At 48.5% G+C, this 18,404-nt stretch overlaps 1 protein-coding gene across 1 annotated transcript in view; it reads left to right on the top strand.

The window, feature by feature from the left end:
• Positions 1-18,404, top strand: part of LOC137542141 (tyrosine-protein kinase Srms-like) — a 59,356-nt gene that overhangs the window by 28,993 nt on the left and 11,959 nt on the right. The window contains exons 4-5 of the mRNA XM_068263834.1: positions 11,799-11,937; positions 15,442-15,600. Of these exons, the coding sequence (XP_068119935.1) occupies positions 11,799-11,937; positions 15,442-15,600 (298 nt within the window). The remainder of the gene's footprint in view (positions 1-11,798; positions 11,938-15,441; positions 15,601-18,404) is intronic.

Raw genomic sequence — 18,404 nt, forward strand, 5'->3', positions numbered from 1 at the left:
CACACACACATACCACCATTAGGAGGAGCTGACACACACACACACCACCATTAGGAAGAGCTGGCGCGCGCGCGCGCGCACACACACACACACACACACACACACACACACAACCACCATTAGGAGGAGCTGGCACACACACCACCACCATTAGGAGCTGGCACACACACACATACCACCATTAGGAGGAGCGGGCAAACACACACATAGCACCATTAGGAGGAGCTGACACACACACACACACACACACACACCCCATTAGGAGGAGCTGGCACACACACACATACTAACATTAGGAGGAGCTGACACACACACACCATTAGGAGGAGCTGACACACACACACACACCATCATTAGGAGGAGCTGGCACACAAACACACACAATTAGGAGGAGCTGGCGCACACACACACATACTACCATTAGGAGGAGCTGACACACACACACCATTAGGAGGAGCTGACACACACACACACACCATCATTAGGAGGAGCTGGCACACACACACACACAATTAGGAGGAGCTGGCGCGCACACACACATACTACCATTAGGAGGAGCTGACACACACACACACCACCATTAGGAGGAGCTGGCACACACACACACACACACACACACACACACACACACACACACACACACACACACACACACACACACACACACACACACAATTAGGAGGAGCTGGCGCGCACACACACACACACACACACACACACACACACACACACACACACACACACACACACACACACATCACCATTAGGAGGAGCTGGTACACACACACACACACACAGCCCTTGTGATCGCAGGGGGGCAGAGCTATGGGTGGCCCCAACTACTAACCCTCTCATCTTCTGATACAGGGACTATACTTCAGATCAGGTGTTTTTGTGACTACACTTGTTATGGGTGTGAAGATCTGGATGGCCACACTTGTTTTATGACCCTTGTGAGATGGGTCCCAAGGCTGCAAAGAGAACCAAGGGGACAGGTGTGAACATGGGATGAGGGGGATCATAGATTCACTGGGAGGCCCCACAAATTGTAGTTACGCCACTGGGCTTGTAATTTCAAGTTCTAACACTAACCTGTTAATGTATATACATGGGCATCCGCACATAGGGGCAAAATGGGGTGGACGCCCCCCCTGGCAGTCAGACGCCCCCCCCCCCCCATCCTGGCCGTCTCCGCTACATCTCAGCAGCCAGCATCAGACCTCACAATCAGCTAGTGACCAGTGAGTGTGGGCACTATGACCTTGCGGACACCGCACCAAAGTGACATAACTTCCGCATATGCAGCTCTGTGTCAACGGGGGTACTGTGCGCCTGCTGTCACTGGTCGCCAGCTGATTCTGAGGTCTGGCTGCTGGGATGACAGACAATGAGTGGGGTCCCTGTCACTACCTAAACTGGGGGGCACCTGTCACTACCTAAACTGAGTGGCACCTGCCACTACCTAAACTGAGGGGCTCCTCTTATTACCTAAACTGGGGGGCATCTGCCACTACTTAAACTAGGTGGCACCTATCCCTACCTAAACTGGTGGGCACCTGTCACTACCTAAACTGGGGGGCACCTGTCACTACCTAAATTGTGGGGCACCTGTCACTACCTAAATTGGGGGGCACCTGTCACTACCTTAACTAGGGGGCACCTGCCACTACCTAAACTGGGGGGCACCTGCCACTACCTAAACTGGGGGGCACCTATCACTACCTAAACTGGGGGGCACCTATCACTACCTAAACTGGGAGACACCTGTCACTACCTAAACTAGGGGGCACCTGTCACTACCTAAACTATGGGGCACCTATCACTACCTAAACTGGGGGGCAGGTGTCACTACCTAAACTAGGGGAAGTCCCAGTGACTAAACATGGGGGTTCTCTGTCACTACCTAAAACTGGGGACACCTTTCATCACCTAAGCTAGGGGGGGGGTCCCTGTCACTACACATGGGGTGGTCCCTGTCACTACCTAAACTGGGGGGCACCTGTGTCGGAGGCGCTCACAATCTAATCCCTACCATATTCCTGGTCTAATGTCCCAGCATTGCTAAATTTATGTAAATTTGGCTCCACCCGTGACCACACATATCCTGGTCCATGGCCACACCCATTTCCAGGCGTCTCACTTATACCTCCATTTTTATGCGCACCACACTTATACCCCCATTTTTGGGTGTGGCGCGCGTTCCCCACCCCCATTTCTCGGCACCCAAAGTATAAAAAAAAAAAAGGTAAAGTGATACGATCCCAATAAAATAAAAAAGTGTTTTTTGTTTTTTTTTAACCCCAGTTAGTTTTTAACCCCATCCTAGCCTATTAACCCATTGTTAACCCCTGCAATACCGGTTTATAAACTTTTAATGACTGCTGCTTGTAGAGATCGCTAGGGTGAAATTTTGGGGTCCCAATGCTCTACAGATGAATCGCTCTGCTGTTGCCTAGAGATGATGCAGCTGTACAGCACTATGGCCCCCGAACTGTCACCCTAGCGAACGCATCCAATCGACAGAGATGCGCATATAAAATATGGCATATGGGGTATCATTGTAACCAGGAATCCATTCTTATGTGTTTTATAACTGTGGGACGTGTCATGTGAAAATAATATACTTATTATAAAAATACTTACTTCGGGAGGGGGAAGCCTCTGGATCCTATCAAGGCTCCTCCCATCCTCCTCTGTCCCACGGTGGTCTCGCTGAGCCCCTCTGAAGCCACATCGGACAAATTGTCAGGCTGTGGCGCAGTCGCAATATTTACCTTCCCCGACTCTGGCGCAGGCTCGGGATCAGGCGGAAATGGCAAACCCCAGTCAGGTCCGCTGTACTGTACGGTACTTGCGCCTACACAGTAGAACGGACCTGACTGGGATCCACTATTTCCGCCTGATCCTGAGCCGAGAGACGCTACTGCGCCTGCGCTGGAGCCGGGAAGGTAAATATTTACTTGCTCGCTGTTCAGAGAAGGCCAACGAGACCACTGTGGGACGGTGGACAACGGGGGAAGCTTCCCTTCCCGAGGCAAATACCCCCCAAGGGAACCTTTTTTTTGTTACTTGTGTTTTCTTTAAAGAGACTCTGTAACAAATTTTTCAGCCTTCCTATAAGTTCCTATGCCTGTTCTAATCTGCTCTGGCTTACTGCAGTCTTTCCTAAGTGCACTGTCTCTGTAATAAATCAATGTATCTTTCCTCTGTCCTGTTTGTTGGGCTAAGGCTTGATTGTGTGGAATGTGCAGGGCTGCTTGTGATTGGTAGAAGCGATACACACCCTCTGCAGGCCCCCTGCACACTCTGAATGACTCACACACTATGCTTAGCTGAGCCTATTAGAAGCTGGTTAGTTTGTTTGTAAACACTGCCTAAAACTGTTAATTACAAGCCAGGATTGCAGCAGAGAGTGGCAGAAACAGCACAGAGGGGCACAGGAGAAAATAATGAATAGACTGGTATGCTTTTTATTGTAAGAATATTAGAGTACAGATTCTCTTTAAGGGGTAAAAACCATGGAACACCAGTTAATGAGGAACTGCAGTGAAAATAACCGAATGAATAAAACATTTTTTTCAATATTTAGTGATGATTTAGTCAGTGTTTGCCCCATGTAAAATCTTTCTTCACCCCGATTTACATTCTGAAATTTATCACAGGTGGCAACATCTTTAGTCCTGCCAGGTGATCTCTGCAGAATGTTCTAAAGAATGCGTGTGTGTATGCATGCGTGTGTGTCCCCACATCACTTAAAGGGGAACTGAAGTAAGAGGTATACGGAGGCTGCCATATTTATTTCCTTTTAATCAATACCAGTTGCCTGGCAGCCCTGCTGGTCTATTTCTCTGCAGTAGTACCTGAATAACACCAGAAACAAGCATGCAGCTAGTCTTGTCAGATCTGACTTTAAAGTCAGAAACACCTGATCTGCTGCATGCTTGTTCAGGGGCTATGGCTAATAGTATTAGAGGCAGAGGATCAGCAGGGCTGCCAGGCAACTGGTATTGCTTAAAAGGAAATAAACATGGCAGCCTCCATATACCTCTCTCTTCAGTTCCCCTTTAACAGCCTAGGCCTGATCTGCTGCATGCATGTTCAGGGTCTATCGCTAAATGTAATAGAGGCAGAAGGTCGGCAGGATAGCCAGACAACTGGTATTGAATTAAAAGGAAATAAATATGGCAGCCTCCATATCCCTCTCACCTCAGCTCTCCTTTAAGATGGCGAAAGCTTTTCCTGTAGGCGCATGAAAATATGTGCGAGTGAAACTAAATGGTAGGAGGACGATGCTGTGCTGCAGAAGATTAATAGCCAACCTCTCCTCATGGAGAACCTAGGTCGCAATTTACACAAATCTTGCCTTGGCCCTGTTCACAATGCAAGAGCTTTTTTATCGCTACTGATTTGTAGAGTTCTTAATGTAATGCTATGGGGGATTTTTATGAAATCATATCACTCCAGTGAGAACACACACATGGCATTATATTAGCAAGAGCTTATAAAATCACAAGCGCTTAGAAAAAGCTCTTACAGTGTGAAAAAATGGGCTTTGCACAAATTTTCTCTATTCATGGCAAAAACACATTTGGAAAATGCAGCTGATCATCCCGTAATACACATGCATACACACGCACATGCGCAAACACACACACACACACACACACTGTATACACACTTAGACATACAGACACAGACACACACACACACACACACTGTATATATACACACACACACATATAAACTATACACACACACATACAGAGACACACACACACACAGTGCAGTCTATCCTATGATCCAGCTCCTGCAGGCATGTGACACCCTCATGGAAAGGTGTGTGTGACAAGCCAGTGACAGCCTGCCGGCTGGAGTGTTGATCCAAGGTGTGTAACATTGAATAGCTTAGTTATAATGTTACCGTCGCATGATATGAGGGCTTGGCTGATGGCAAACTGATATTTTGAAAGCTACCCCAAGTATTTATCTATTTCTGAGCTGTCACATGACACAGTGTGACATTTACAGGTGTTAAAAGGGGACGCAGGACTACTAAAATAAATCCCCAGTGCCTATTTCTGAACCACCTCTGATTAGGAGTTTGAATAGGCCATATCATATTTTGGATAGCTTGATGATGTCATCATACCACTTGTGCTGCACTACCCTAGCAGCAGAGCTATTAGGAGTTATTGCTGCCTTTTGTAGTAGGACCCAAAGTGCATAGGCTAGTCTCAGATCAGTATATAGTTGCAATGTTTGTGATGTGTTACACCGCAGGCCTGGGGGACAAGCGCTGCCGGACTTATATACTTATAAGTATTATAATAGTTTCTTAGATAACTCACCAGCTTCACAATAGGCACAGACTGTAAGTGATGTATTTGCAAAGTACTGGAAGTAGATTTTTTTCTGGTAGTATAGAAACAGCAGAACCTGTATCAAGCATCAGGGTGACATAATGGCTCTGATTAGTAGTAGTAGCAATAGAAACAGTGCATAATAGTTTAGCTATCAAAATGCCTTGATAGCATAGGGGATAGGTATAGATAGGTATTAGAGGCACCTACACTCTATCCAGTGGCGTAGCAATAGGGGTTGCAGAGGTAGCTACTAGTGTTGGGCGAACACCTAGATGTTCGGGTTCGCGAACGTTCGCCGAACATCGCCGCGAGGTTCGGGTGTTCGACCCGAACTCCGAACATAATGGAAGTCAATGGGGACCCGAACTTTCGTGCTTTGTAAACTTCCTTACATGCTACATACCCCAAATTTGCAGGGTATGTGCACCTTGGGAGTGGGTACAAGAGGGAAATTTTTTTTAGCAAAAAGAGCTTATAGTTTTTGAGAAAATCGATTTTAAAGTTTCAAAGGGAAAACTGTCTTTTAAATGCGGGAAATGTCTGTTTTCTTTGCACAGGTAACATGCTTTTTGTCGGCATGCAGTCATAAATGTAATACATATAAGAGGTTCCAGGAAAAGGGACCGGTAACGCTAACCCAGCAGCAGCACACGTGATGGAACAGGAGGAGGGTGGCGCAGGAGGAGAAGGCCACGCTTTGAGACACAACAACCCAGGCCTTGCATGAGGACAAGAAGCGTGCGGATAGCAATTTGCGTTTTGTCGCCATGCAGTCGTAAATTTAATACAGATGAGAGGTTCAATAAACAGGGACCGGAAACGCTAACCCATCACAGATGTTCATTGTTCATGTTACTTGGTTGGGGTCCGGGAGTGTTGCGTAGTCGTTTCCAATCCAGGATTGATTCATTTTAATTTTGAGTCAGACGGTCTGCATTTTCTGTGGAGAGGCGGATACGCCGATCTGTGACGATGCCTCCGGCAGCACTGAAACAGCGTTCCGACATAACGCTGGCTGCCGGGCAAGCCAGCACCTCTATTGCGTACATTGCCAGTTTGTGCCAGGTGTCTAGCTTCGATACCCAATAGTTGAAGGGTGCAGATCAACACAGCTATGCCATCTGACATGTAGTCCTTCACCATCTTCTCCAGGCGATCGGTGTTGGAGGTGGATCTGCATGCTTGCTGTTCTGTGTGCTGCTGCATGGGTGTCAGAAAATTTTCCCACTCCAAGGACACTGCCGATACCATTCCCTTTTGGGCACTAGCTGCGGCTTGTGTTGTTTGCTGCCCTCCTGGTCGTCCTAGGTTTGCGGAAGTCAGTCTGTCGGCGTACAACTGGCTAGAGGAGGGGGAGGATGTCAATCTCCTCTTTAAAGTCTCCACAAGGGCCTGCTGGTATTCTTCCATTTTGACCTGTCGGACTCTTTCTTCAAGCAGTTTTGGAACATTGTGTTTGTACCGTGGATCCAGAAGGGTATAAACCCAGTAATTGGTGTTGTCCAGAATGCGCACAATGCGTGGGTCGCGTTCAATGCAGTCCTAGGCCGAAGAGGTCATAGCCTAGGGTCACAAAAACTTGTTTATTTGGGCAATTTCAATGGTAGTGATGGTGACGTACATAAATCTCAGCCATGGCCGTTAGCAACGTCTGAATTTCACGAAATGTCTCATGCAGGTAGAAGACATATTGTTAGACTTGGATTCCAAAGATGGGGTCCCTACATCTCTGCAAACCAGAGTTACAGGGGTCCAAAATTGGTAAAATCCCCCATAGGCTTTCATTGGGCCTCCTATTTACAGTTCTAAAATCTCACATCTTTTCAAAGGGCAAATGATCAGCAGTGGCAAATTTTCTAGCATTGTAGGGACCCTTAGGGGGAACATGACTGGTGAGTTTCGGGCCCCTAGGCCGAAGAGGTCATAGCCTAGGGTCACAAAAACCTGTTTATTTGGGCTATTTCAATGGTAGTGATGGTGACGTACATAAATCTCAGCCATGGCCGTTAGCAACGTCTGAATTTCACGAAATGTCTCATGCAGGTAGAAGACATATTGTTAGACTTGGATTCCAAAGATGGGGTCCCTACATCTCTGCAAACCAGAGTTACAGGGCTCCAAAATTGGTAAAATCCCCCATAGACTTTCATTGCCTCCCTATTTCACTTTCCAAAATCTCACATCTTTTCAAAGGGCAATGGCTCAGCAGTACCAAATTTTCTAGCATTGTAGGGACCCTTAGGGGGAACATGACTGGTGAGTTTTGCCACTGCTGAGCCATTGCCCTTTGAAATGGTGTGAGATTTTGGAACGGTAAATAGTAGGCCCAATGAAAGCCTATGGGGGATTTTACCAATTTTGGAGCCCTGTAACTCTGGTTTGCAGAGATGTAGGGACCCCATCTTTGGAATCCAAGTCTAACAATATGTCTTCTACCTGAATTAGACATTTCGTGAAATTCAGACGTTGCTAACGGCCATGGCTGAGATTTATGTACGTCACCATCACTACCATTGAAATAGCCCAAATAAACAGGTTTTTGTGACCCTAGGCTATGACCTCTTTGGCCTAGGGGCCCAAAACTCACCAGTCATGTTCCCCCTAAGGGTCCCTACAATGCTAGAAAATTTGGTACTGCTGAGCCATTGCCCTTTGAAAAGATGTGAGATTTTGGAAAGTGAAATAGGGAGGCAATGAAAGTCTATGGGGGATTTTACCAATTTTGGAGCCCTGTAACTCTGGTTTGCAGAGATGTAGGGACCCCATCTTTGGAATCCAAGTCTAACAATATGTCTTCTACCTGCATGAGACATTTCGTGAAATTCAGACGTTGCTAACGGCCATGGCTGAGATTTATGTACGTCACCATCACTACCATTGAAATAGGCCAAATAAACAGGTTTTTGTGACCCTAGGCTATGACCTCTTTGGCCTAGGGGCCCGAAACTCACCAGTCATGTTCCCCCTAAGTGTCCCTACAATGCTAGAAAATTTGGTACTGCTGAGCCATTGCCCTTTGAAAAGATGTGAGATTTTGGAAAGTGAAATAGGGAGGCAATGAAAGCCTATGGGGGATTTTACCAATTTTGGACCCCTGTAACTCTGGTTTGCAGAGATGTAGGGACCCCATCTTTGGAATCCAAGTCTAACAATAGGTCTTCTACCTGCATGAGACATTTTGTGAAATTCAGACGTTGCTAACGACCATGGCTGAGATTTATGTACGTCACCATCACTACCATTGAAATAGCCCAAATAAACAGGTTTTTGTGACCCTAGGCTATAACCTCTTCGGCCTAGGGGCCCGAAACTCACCAGTCATGTTCCCCCTAAGGGTCCCTACAATGCTAGAAAATTTGCCACTGCTGATCAATTGCCCTTTGAAAAGATGTGAGATTTTGGAACTGTAAATAGGAGGCCCAATGAAAGCCTATGGGGGATTTTACAAATTTTGGACCCCTGTAACTCTGGTTTGCAGAGATGTAGGGACCCCATCTTTGGAATCCAAGTCTAACAATATGTCTTCTACCTGCATGAGACATTTCGTGAAATTCAGACGTTGCTAACGGCCATGGCTGAGATTTATGTACGTCACCATCACTACCATTGAAATAGCCCAAATAAACAGATTTTTGTGACCCTAGGCTATGACCTCTTCGGCCTAGGACTGCATTGAACGCGACCCACGCATTGTGCGCATTCTGGACAACACCAATTACTGGGTTTATACCCTTCTGGATCCACGGTACAAACACAATGTTCCAAATCTGCTTGAAGAAAGAGTCCGACAGGTCAAATTGGAAGAATACCAGCAGGCCCTTGTGGATACTTTAAAGAGGAGATTGACATCCTCCCCCTCCTCTAGCCAGTTGTACGCCGACAGACTGACTTCCGCAAACCCAGGACGACCAGGAGGGCAGCAAACAACACAAGCCGCAGCTAGTGCCCAAAAGGGAATGGTATCGGCAGTGTCCTTGGAGTGGGAAAATTTTCTGACACCCATGCAGCAGCACACAGAACAGCAAGCGTGCAGATCCACCTCCAACACCGATCGCCTGGAGAAGATGGTCAAGGACTACATGTCAGATGGCATAGCTGTGTTGAACAATCCATCTGCACCCTTCAACTATTGGGTATCGAAGCTAGACACCTGGCACAAACTGGCAATGTACGCAATAGAGGTGCTGGCTTGCCCGGCAGCCAGCGTTATGTCGGAACGCTGTTTAAGTGCTGCCGGAGGCATCGTCACAGATCGGCGTATCCGCCTCTCCACAGAAAATGCAGACCGTCTGACTCAAATTAAAATGAATCAATCCTGGATTGGAAACGACTACGCAACACTCCCGGACCCCAACCAAGTAACATGAACAATGAACATCTGTGACGGGTTAGCGTTTCCGGTCCCTGTTTATTGAACCTCTCATCTGTATTACATTTATGACTGCATGGCGACAAAACGCAAATTGCTATCCGCACGCTTCTTGTCCTCATGCAAGGCCTGGGTTGTTGTGTCTCAAAGCGTGGCCTTCTCCTCCTGCGCCACCCTCCTCCTGTTCCATCACGTGTGCTGCTGCTGGGTTAGCGTTACCGGTCCCTTTTCCTGGAACCTCTTATATGTATTACATTTATGACTGCATGCCGACAAAAAGCATGTTACCTGTGCAAAGAAAACAGACATTTCCCGCATTTAAAAGACAGTTTTCCCTTTGAAACTTTAAAATCGATTTTCTCAAAAACTATAAGCTCTTTTTGCTAAATTTTTTTTCCTCTTGTACCCACTCCCAAGGTGCACATACCCTGTAAATTTGGGGTATGTAGCATATAAGGAGGCTTTACAAAGCACGAAAGTTCGGGTCCCCATTGACTTCCATTATGTTCGGAGTTCGGCTCGAACACCCGAACATTGCGGCCATGTTCGGCCCGAACCCGAACATCTAGATGTTCGCCCAACACTACACGTGACCCGTTCGGCCAATCACAGAGCTAGCCGAACGTTCGGGTAACGTTCGGCCATGCGCTCTTAGTTCGGCCATATGGCCGAACAGTTTGGCCGAACACCATCAGGTGTTCGGCCGAACTCGAACATCACCCGAACAGGGTGATGTTCTGCAGAACCCGAACAGTGGCGAACACTGTTCGCCCAACACTAGTAGCTACCGCATTGGGGCCCTTGGGCCAGAGGGGCCCCTTCTTCAACCAAAGTATTAGCTGTTTATTGGTCCTGTGCTTGTAATAATCACTTCTATAGATGCTTTGAATAGTATTAATCATTAGCAAACTGTTCCCCATCCCCTTCCTGCACCTCTGACTCTGTGGATGACCTTGGCAGGTTTTGTTGCGCCGATACAAGTGTTACATGTAGAGTGCATGGGTGTGGGGGGCATGTAAAACTTGCACCGGGGCCCATAGCTCCATAGCTACGCCACTGACTATCCCCTATGCTATCAACTCAAGGCATTTTGTATTGACCTGAGGAAGTGGGCCATGACCGTGAAACCTTCTGTACAGCACTTGTAATTCCCTGACTGAGTATTTATTCTTATGCAACAGCATTCTCAGCTTGACTTGCAATTGTAATAGCTTTTGCAAGGGTTAAATTATTTAGACAAGCAATCTATCACTGTAACTTGGTTTATTTACAAGTTACTGCAGCTCTGTAAACATCATGCTGTGCTGCTGTATCTCCAGCACACACACTGACAGGCAGGAACAGGACTTGCGTACGTAATAAAAGGACGCCTGAAAATTTGAGCTCCCAGGAAAGCGGATAATAAAATATCCAGTAAATTTACTGATATTCTATCATTGAAGTGTCAAGAAGGATTGCAAAATGTCCGTATTAAATACCAATATTTTACTAAACCTAAACCTAACCCTCACACAGAACCCTATCACACAAACACCCTTCCTGGTGCCTAACCCTAACTGCAAACATCCCCCCGCCACAGCACAAGTGATGAAGACCTGATGCCTAACTGTCCCCCGTACAAACACCCTACTTGGTGCCTAACCTGAACCACCCCCCACGCCTATTCTTAACTCTGCCCCGCCAATCGCCGCAAACTAAATGAAAAAAATACATTTTCCGGCAGCTGCTGTAGTTACCCATTTAAATAGCAGCATTGAGGAGTGATTTGGGTGCCCGCTATTTACTGGGCACAGCAAACACTCAAATTTCCCCTCGATACCGCTTTTTTAATGGGTGCCTATGGTGGCACCCAAACATCTGCCACTGCCTGCTAGTGGGAAACACAAATTGGCCGATTCCCAGGAATTAGCCAAGCTAGACCAGCATAGCAAGTCTTATTGCAATCATGCACTATAACTGCAGTATATCACAGTGCCATCTACAGAGTGAACACCCCACTGGGTATTTAGCGTTCAGTCTTGTTTTTTGCTTGTACAAGGTGTACTTTACATGCTGCTCTCTTCTAGATTGAGCCTCTAGACGACTGGGAGAGGCCACGCTCAGAGTTCACCCTGCTGAAGAAATTGGGACAAGGGTTCTTCGGGGAGGTCCATGAGGGTCTCTGGAAAGGACGAGAAAGAGTGGCCATCAAGACCTTCAAACAAGGTTAGTCGTGTCCTGTTTGTGTATCACCGCCAGAAATAAGAAGTCTAAAATCCCAAACCCTGATACTTTTTTTTTTGGTGTGTATGTTATAGAAACGTGTCACATACGCACTACGAATAAAGTTTTCTAAAACCTTTACAGAATATGCAGCTGCCTCACTAGCCCATCCCACTCCATCTGAAGCCATGATTGGCTGTTATTTACTCAACAAGGAGGTGTGGCTTCTGGTGATCTCTCACTTTACCCACACCCTTAGGCAGGGCCGGGCCGGGCCGAGGCAGAGGCTGGAGAGGCTCCAGCCTCAGGGTGCACAATTCATTCAGCTGTCATTCCCAATTGTGTTTGAAGCAGAAAGAAATAAGAAAAGGGGATACATGACAGTGACTGCAAGCAAGATAACTAGAGATTAAGGTGTTGGGGAGGTTGGGGGCCCTGGGGCACCTATTAGTCTAATAGCAATCAGTGTGTGAAGGCTGGGGTGGGAGGGATGGAGGGGCGCACTTTGCTGTCTCAGCCTTGGGTGCTGAAGGACCTTGTCCAGTCTCTGCCCTTAGGGCAGTGGCGTAGGTAGGATATTACACCGGGTGCTGATGATTTACCGACACCCCCCCCCCCCCCTTCCCCAGCGTGACCCCCCTCATGCTGCGACCCAGAGTGCCGGGTGCGCAGGGCAGTTTCTAGGCTAAATAGTACCCAGGCTGAGGGTGTAAAAATTGTGCCGCCCTCTCCGTGGAGCCGGGTATAGGTGCCCGCAGTATAGGTTAGCCAGGTCTAGTTGCACCGAGTATAGGTAGTCAGCTATTGATTCCCCCAGTAAAGGTAGCCAGTATAATTGCCCCCAGTATAGGTTAGCCAGGTAGGTTCCTTCAGTATAGGTAGCCAGCATAGTTGCCCCCAGTATAGGTTAGATGGGCAGGTGCACCTGGTATAGCCCCCAGTATAGGTTTGTTAGGTGGGAGCCTCCAATATAGGAAGCCAATATAGTTGCCCCCAGTATAGGTTAGATAGGTAGGTGCCCCCAGTGTAGGTTAGCTAGGTAGGTGCCTCCAATATAGATAGCCAGTATAGTTGCCACCAGTACAGGTTAGATAGGTGCCCGCAGTATAGGTTAGATAGGTAGGTGCCACCGCTATAGGCTAGATGGGTAGGAGCACCCACTATAGGTTAGCTAGGTAAGGGCCTGCAGTATAGGTTAGGTAGGTAGGTACCCCAATATAGGTTAGATAGGTAGGTACCCCAGTATAGGTTAGATAGGTAGGTACCCCAGTATAGGTTAGATAGGTAGGTACCCCAGTATAGGTTAGATAGGTAGGTACCCCCAGTATAGGTTAGATAGGTAGGTACCCCCAGTATAGGTTAGATAGGTAGGAGCCCCCAGTGTAGGTTAGATAGGAGCCCCCGGTATAGGTTAGATAGGTAGGTGCCTCGAGTATTGGGTAGGTATGTTAGATAGGTAGGTGCCACTACTATAGGCTAGATGGGTAGGAGCACCCAGTATAGGTTCGCTAGGTAAGTGCCCGGTTAGATAGGTAGGTGTCCCCAATATAGGTTAGGTAGGTAGGTAGGTGCCCCAGGATAGGTTAGATAGGTATAGGTTAGATAGGAAGGAGCACCCAGTATAGGTTAGGTAGAAGCCCCCAGTATAGGTTAGATAGGTAGGTGCCCCCCCATAGAAGATGGAGGGGGAGCCGCGGCCACATTGAGTAAGTCTCAGCCGCTGGAGGGGAGCCCGACTTCACCCCTCATCCTCTCCCCGGGGCTCCCCTCCGTGCTTCCCCCTCCTATGTAGAGATAGCGCAGCAGGGAAGCCTGTATTAATAACTCACCTCCCTGCTCCCTCCAATCACCGCCTCTCATCTCTGCCGCTGATCTCCCCATAGCCGCTGATATACACTCCTACTTCCTGTTAAGCAGGAAGTATAGTGTATATCAGCGGCTATGGGGTGATCAGCGGCAGAGATTAGTGATGGGAATTCCGGCTCTTCTCAGAGAATCGGCTCTTCTGAATTGGCTCCCATTAAAGAGCCGGCTCTTACGGCTCTGAATCGGCTCTGAATCGGCTCTTCATTAAATGTCACTAGACACCACTCAGAATCGGAGTAAAAGGCCCGCCCCCGTCTCCATGACTGCTTATCTGACTGGGCAATCCCTCCTGCTACTGCTCTGCTCCCCCCATACATCTGCCCCATACACTCCTACAAGCTTAAAGAGTAGGACTACATCTCCCAGCAGGGGCTGAGGCATCGGCTCTTTTAAAACGAAGAACCTGCTCTTGTCGTTCGCAGCAAAGAGCCGGCTCTTAGAGCCGTCTCGTTCGTGAACGACCCATCATCACTAGCAGAGATGAGAGGCGGCGATTGGAGCGAGCAGGGAGGTGAGTTATTAATACACACTTCCCTGCTGCACTATCTCTGCATAGGAGGGGGGAGCACGGAGGGGAGCCCCGGGGAGAGGAAGAGGGGAGAAGTCGTGCTCCCCTCCAGCGGCTGAATCACACTCAGTGTGGCCGCGGCTCCCCCTCCATCACGGCGCCCACATCACCCCCTGCTCTGCCGATCTGTCACCTCACCTGGTGCGGGTCGCACTCCCCGCCCCCCCCCTTACAAAACATGTGCCTTAGGGCTCTTTCACATCAGAGCCGTTCTCCTGCACGCGTTGAATAGACTGCGGCGTGTCGTCATGATGCTGCGGTGCGACCCAATCAGTGGCGGTAGCTATTAATTTACCCTACGGGAAAACGCCGGCTCCCGACGTTTACAAGCTCCTGGGTGCGTAGAACCGCAACGCATCGAAACGTGGCGTCGGGTGTGAAAGGTAAAATGGAAGTCTATGGACTTTCATTTTACCTTGGTTAACGTTAAAACGCACAAAAGTGGCTCTAGTGTGAAAGAGCCCTGAGAGAGTACCCAAAGCATTTTTTTTTGTATTACAAATGGGGCACAGAGGCATGTCATTAAGCAAAGAACATTCCTATGTGTCCTCTCTGTACCACTCTCCATTCCTCTTCTCTCTACTGCGGACCCCCGAAAATGCAGACAACGGGATTGTCACTAGATAACTAGGGGAAGGGGCGTCCCTAGCAGGAGAGCGTCTTCCTCGCCTCTGTTTGTCTCTCCCCGCCTCTATCCCGCTCCTATATGCATACTATATATTAATGCTTATAATGCGTATAAACATACACATTAAACTGCGCATGCGCGTCTATACAATACCATGTCCGCATGCGGAAATTTGTAAGCGTACATCAATCATAATACGCGTCGAAAGATACTAAATGACTTATCTCGTAATGACCCGTAACTTCACATAATTACGAAGTTACGCAAGTTTTGATACATAATTACGGTTCACACATAATTTATTACGCATTCTCCAGTAAATTTTGCATTACGATGAAAAACTGCGAATTTCGATGTGAAATTTCGCATTTGCAAAATTTCGCAGCACCACTGGATTCATTCATGGGGATTTATTACCTAAATAATTGTTTTTCTTCTTTCACAGAGCACCTCAACAGAAGTGACTTTGACAAAGAGATTATTGCTCTGAAGACGCTTTGTCACCGGAACCTCATTGGCCTCCTGGCTGTCTGTTCTCTCGGAGAACCTGTCTACATCGTCACAGAGCTCATGACCAAGGGAAACCTCCAGGAGTATTTAAAAGGTCACTCTAGATACCATGATGGCTGAGATTAGTGATGTTCTCTGAGATGCTAATCATTTCGTATGTTAATGGTTTGTAAATGTACGCAGCTTAGCATTAGACCATACAAAATAAGTGGCGATGTGGTTGGAGGAGTGATGTAGGCAGGGGCGTAACTAGAAATCACTGGGCCCCCATGCGAAAATTTGGATGGGCCGCCCTCCACCCCAGGTATAGGTGCCAAAGCAGGAGGTATAATGTAGCTGTGTCTGGAGGTGTGGTGGGGGTGTCACTGGTGGTATAATGAAGGTGTGTCTGGAGGTGTGGTGGGGGTGTCACTGGTGGTATAATGAAGGTGTGTCTGGAGGTGTGGTGGGGGTGTCATTGGCGGTAAAATGAAGGTGTGTTTGGAGGTGTGATGGGGGTGTCACTGGAGCTATAATGGTGTGCCTGGAGGTGTGGTGGTGGTGTCACTGCAGCTATAATGTTGTGTCTGGAGGTGTGGTGGGGGTGTCACTGGAGGTATAATGTAGGTGTGTCTGGAGGTGTGGTGGTGGTGTTACTGGAGGTAAAATGGAGTTGTGCCTGGAGGTGTGGTGGTGATGTCACTGGAGGTATAATGAAGGTATGTCTGGAGGTGTGGTGGGGGTGTCACTGCAGCTATAATGCTGTGTCTGGAGGTGTGGTGGGGGTGTCACTGGAGCTATAATGGTGTGCCTGGAGGTGTGGTGGTGGTGTCACTGCAGCTATAATGTTGTGTCTAGAGGGTGTCACTGGATGTTTAATGAAGGTGTGTCTGGAGGTTTGATGGCGGTGTCACTGGAGGTATAATGTAGTTGTCAGGGATGCTCGGATGTGCCTCATCCACGAATTCGGCAATCCGCGTGGTTGCAAAAAAAAAATCCGCATTCGGCCCCGCCGCATGCGGATTTTCGTCCGCGTCCACGCAACCACGCGGATTTTCTGCCGTGAATGGCGTAATCACGCGTGGATTCCCGCCCGGAGGTGGAATTTCTTTTAACGTTAATAACAAAGCCCCCATACATGCTACAATCCCCCAAATTGCATGGATTATCGAGGTGATAAGGGGCAACATAACTTCAACATAAAAATTTTTTTTTTTTTTTTTAATGGCTTTTAAAGACAAATCACCACTGTAAATGGGGCTATTAGTTGGTAATACGTGGTTTTAAAAAGGGATATACGCGTTAAGCAATCAAAGAGGTGAAGGCGAGTTCCAATGGCACTTGGCGGCGAAGGTACCGCTGGAGGAGGATGAGTGGCTGACGCCAAAAAGGCCCCAGAGAGGTTTTTATTTTATTTTTATTTTTTTTTTGCAGCAATTAGCAACGACATCGCAGCAGAGTTGTCAGTGGACACGGGCAGTGTGAACGCAGAGTGCAGTGGTGGTAGCGACTGAGTCAGGAGAAGGACTATGCGGGCGGTCAGTTCAGCAGCACAGAAGGACCATGGCAACATACTGGTAGTAGTAGTAGCAGCACAGTGTCATAGTGCTGGCCAAAAAATTAAATGCACCCGGTGACCCGGGCAGTGTGAACGCAGACAGAGTACATTGGTGGAAGCAACTGAGTCAGGAGGAGGAGGACAATGCGGGCGGTCAATTCAGCAGCACAGAAGGACCATGGCAACATACTGGTGGTAGTAGTAGTAGCACAGTGTCATAGTGCTGGCCAAAAAATTAAATGCACCCGGTGACCCGGGCAGTGATAACGCAGACAGAGTGCATTGGTGGTACCGTGGTAGCGACTGAGTCAGGAGGAGGAGGAGGACAAAGCGGGCGTTCAGTTCAGCAGCAGCAGCAGCACAGAAGGACCATGCCAACATACTGGTGGTAGTAGTAGTAGCACAGTGTCATAGTGCTGGCCAAAAAATTAAATGCACCCGGTGACCCGGGCAGTGTGAACGCAGACAGAGTACATTGGTGGAAGCGACTGAGTCAGGAGGAAGAGGACAATGCGGGCGGTCAGTTCAGCAGCAGAGAAGGACCATGGCAACATACTGGTGGTAGTAGTAGTAGCACAGCGTCATAGTGCTGGCCAAAAAATTAAATGCACCCAGTGACCCGGGCAGTGTGAACGCAGAGTGTAGTAGCGACTGAGTCAGGAGGACAAAGCGGGCGGTCAGTTCAGCAGCTCAGAAGGAGGACCATGGCAACTTGTGGAGTGCTGCGATCGCGCTCCTGCTGAAATAGTGGTGACTGGGGACTTGCCACTCGGGGATGCCAAATTGGAGCAGCGTCCGCATGGCGCTCCCCTCCTGCACCAGGGAGTAGGGAAGCACCTGTGATGCCATGGCCCGGGCCAGCAAGCCATTTAGTTTGCGGATCCACCTGTGGCTTGGAGGCAGAGGGTTGGTCAGACCCTGAAAGGTGTCGCTCAGCAGGGTCTGACGACGCTGGGATGCAGGGGAGACAGAGGAGAGAGACAAACACTGGCTGCCAGCCTCAATGTCTGTGTCCTGAGTAGCCGAGGTGGAAGAGCGCTTGCGTGCTACTACTGCTGCTGCTGTGGGGGATTCACGACCCTGAGGGAGGGATGATGCTGCTGCGCTGGTGGGCCTTCTGCTCTCAGGAACCCCTGCCAGCAGTGCCTGCTTCCTCTTAAACTCCGCATACTCGCGGCAGTGGCGGCTTCTCAGGTGGCCCTGGAGGGATGAGGTACCCATCTTGCTCAGACTTTTCCCACGGCTCAATCTTTTGCTGCATAACCTGCACACCGCATACCTTTTGTCATCAGTACATTCGTCAAAGCAATCCCACACTGGTGACTTTAATTTACTGCGGCCCCCACTAGCAGAGGGTGCAG

Source organism: Hyperolius riggenbachi, chromosome 12, assembly GCF_040937935.1.
Source record: "Hyperolius riggenbachi isolate aHypRig1 chromosome 12, aHypRig1.pri, whole genome shotgun sequence".
NCBI classification, from domain to species: domain Eukaryota; kingdom Metazoa; phylum Chordata; class Amphibia; order Anura; family Hyperoliidae; genus Hyperolius; species Hyperolius riggenbachi.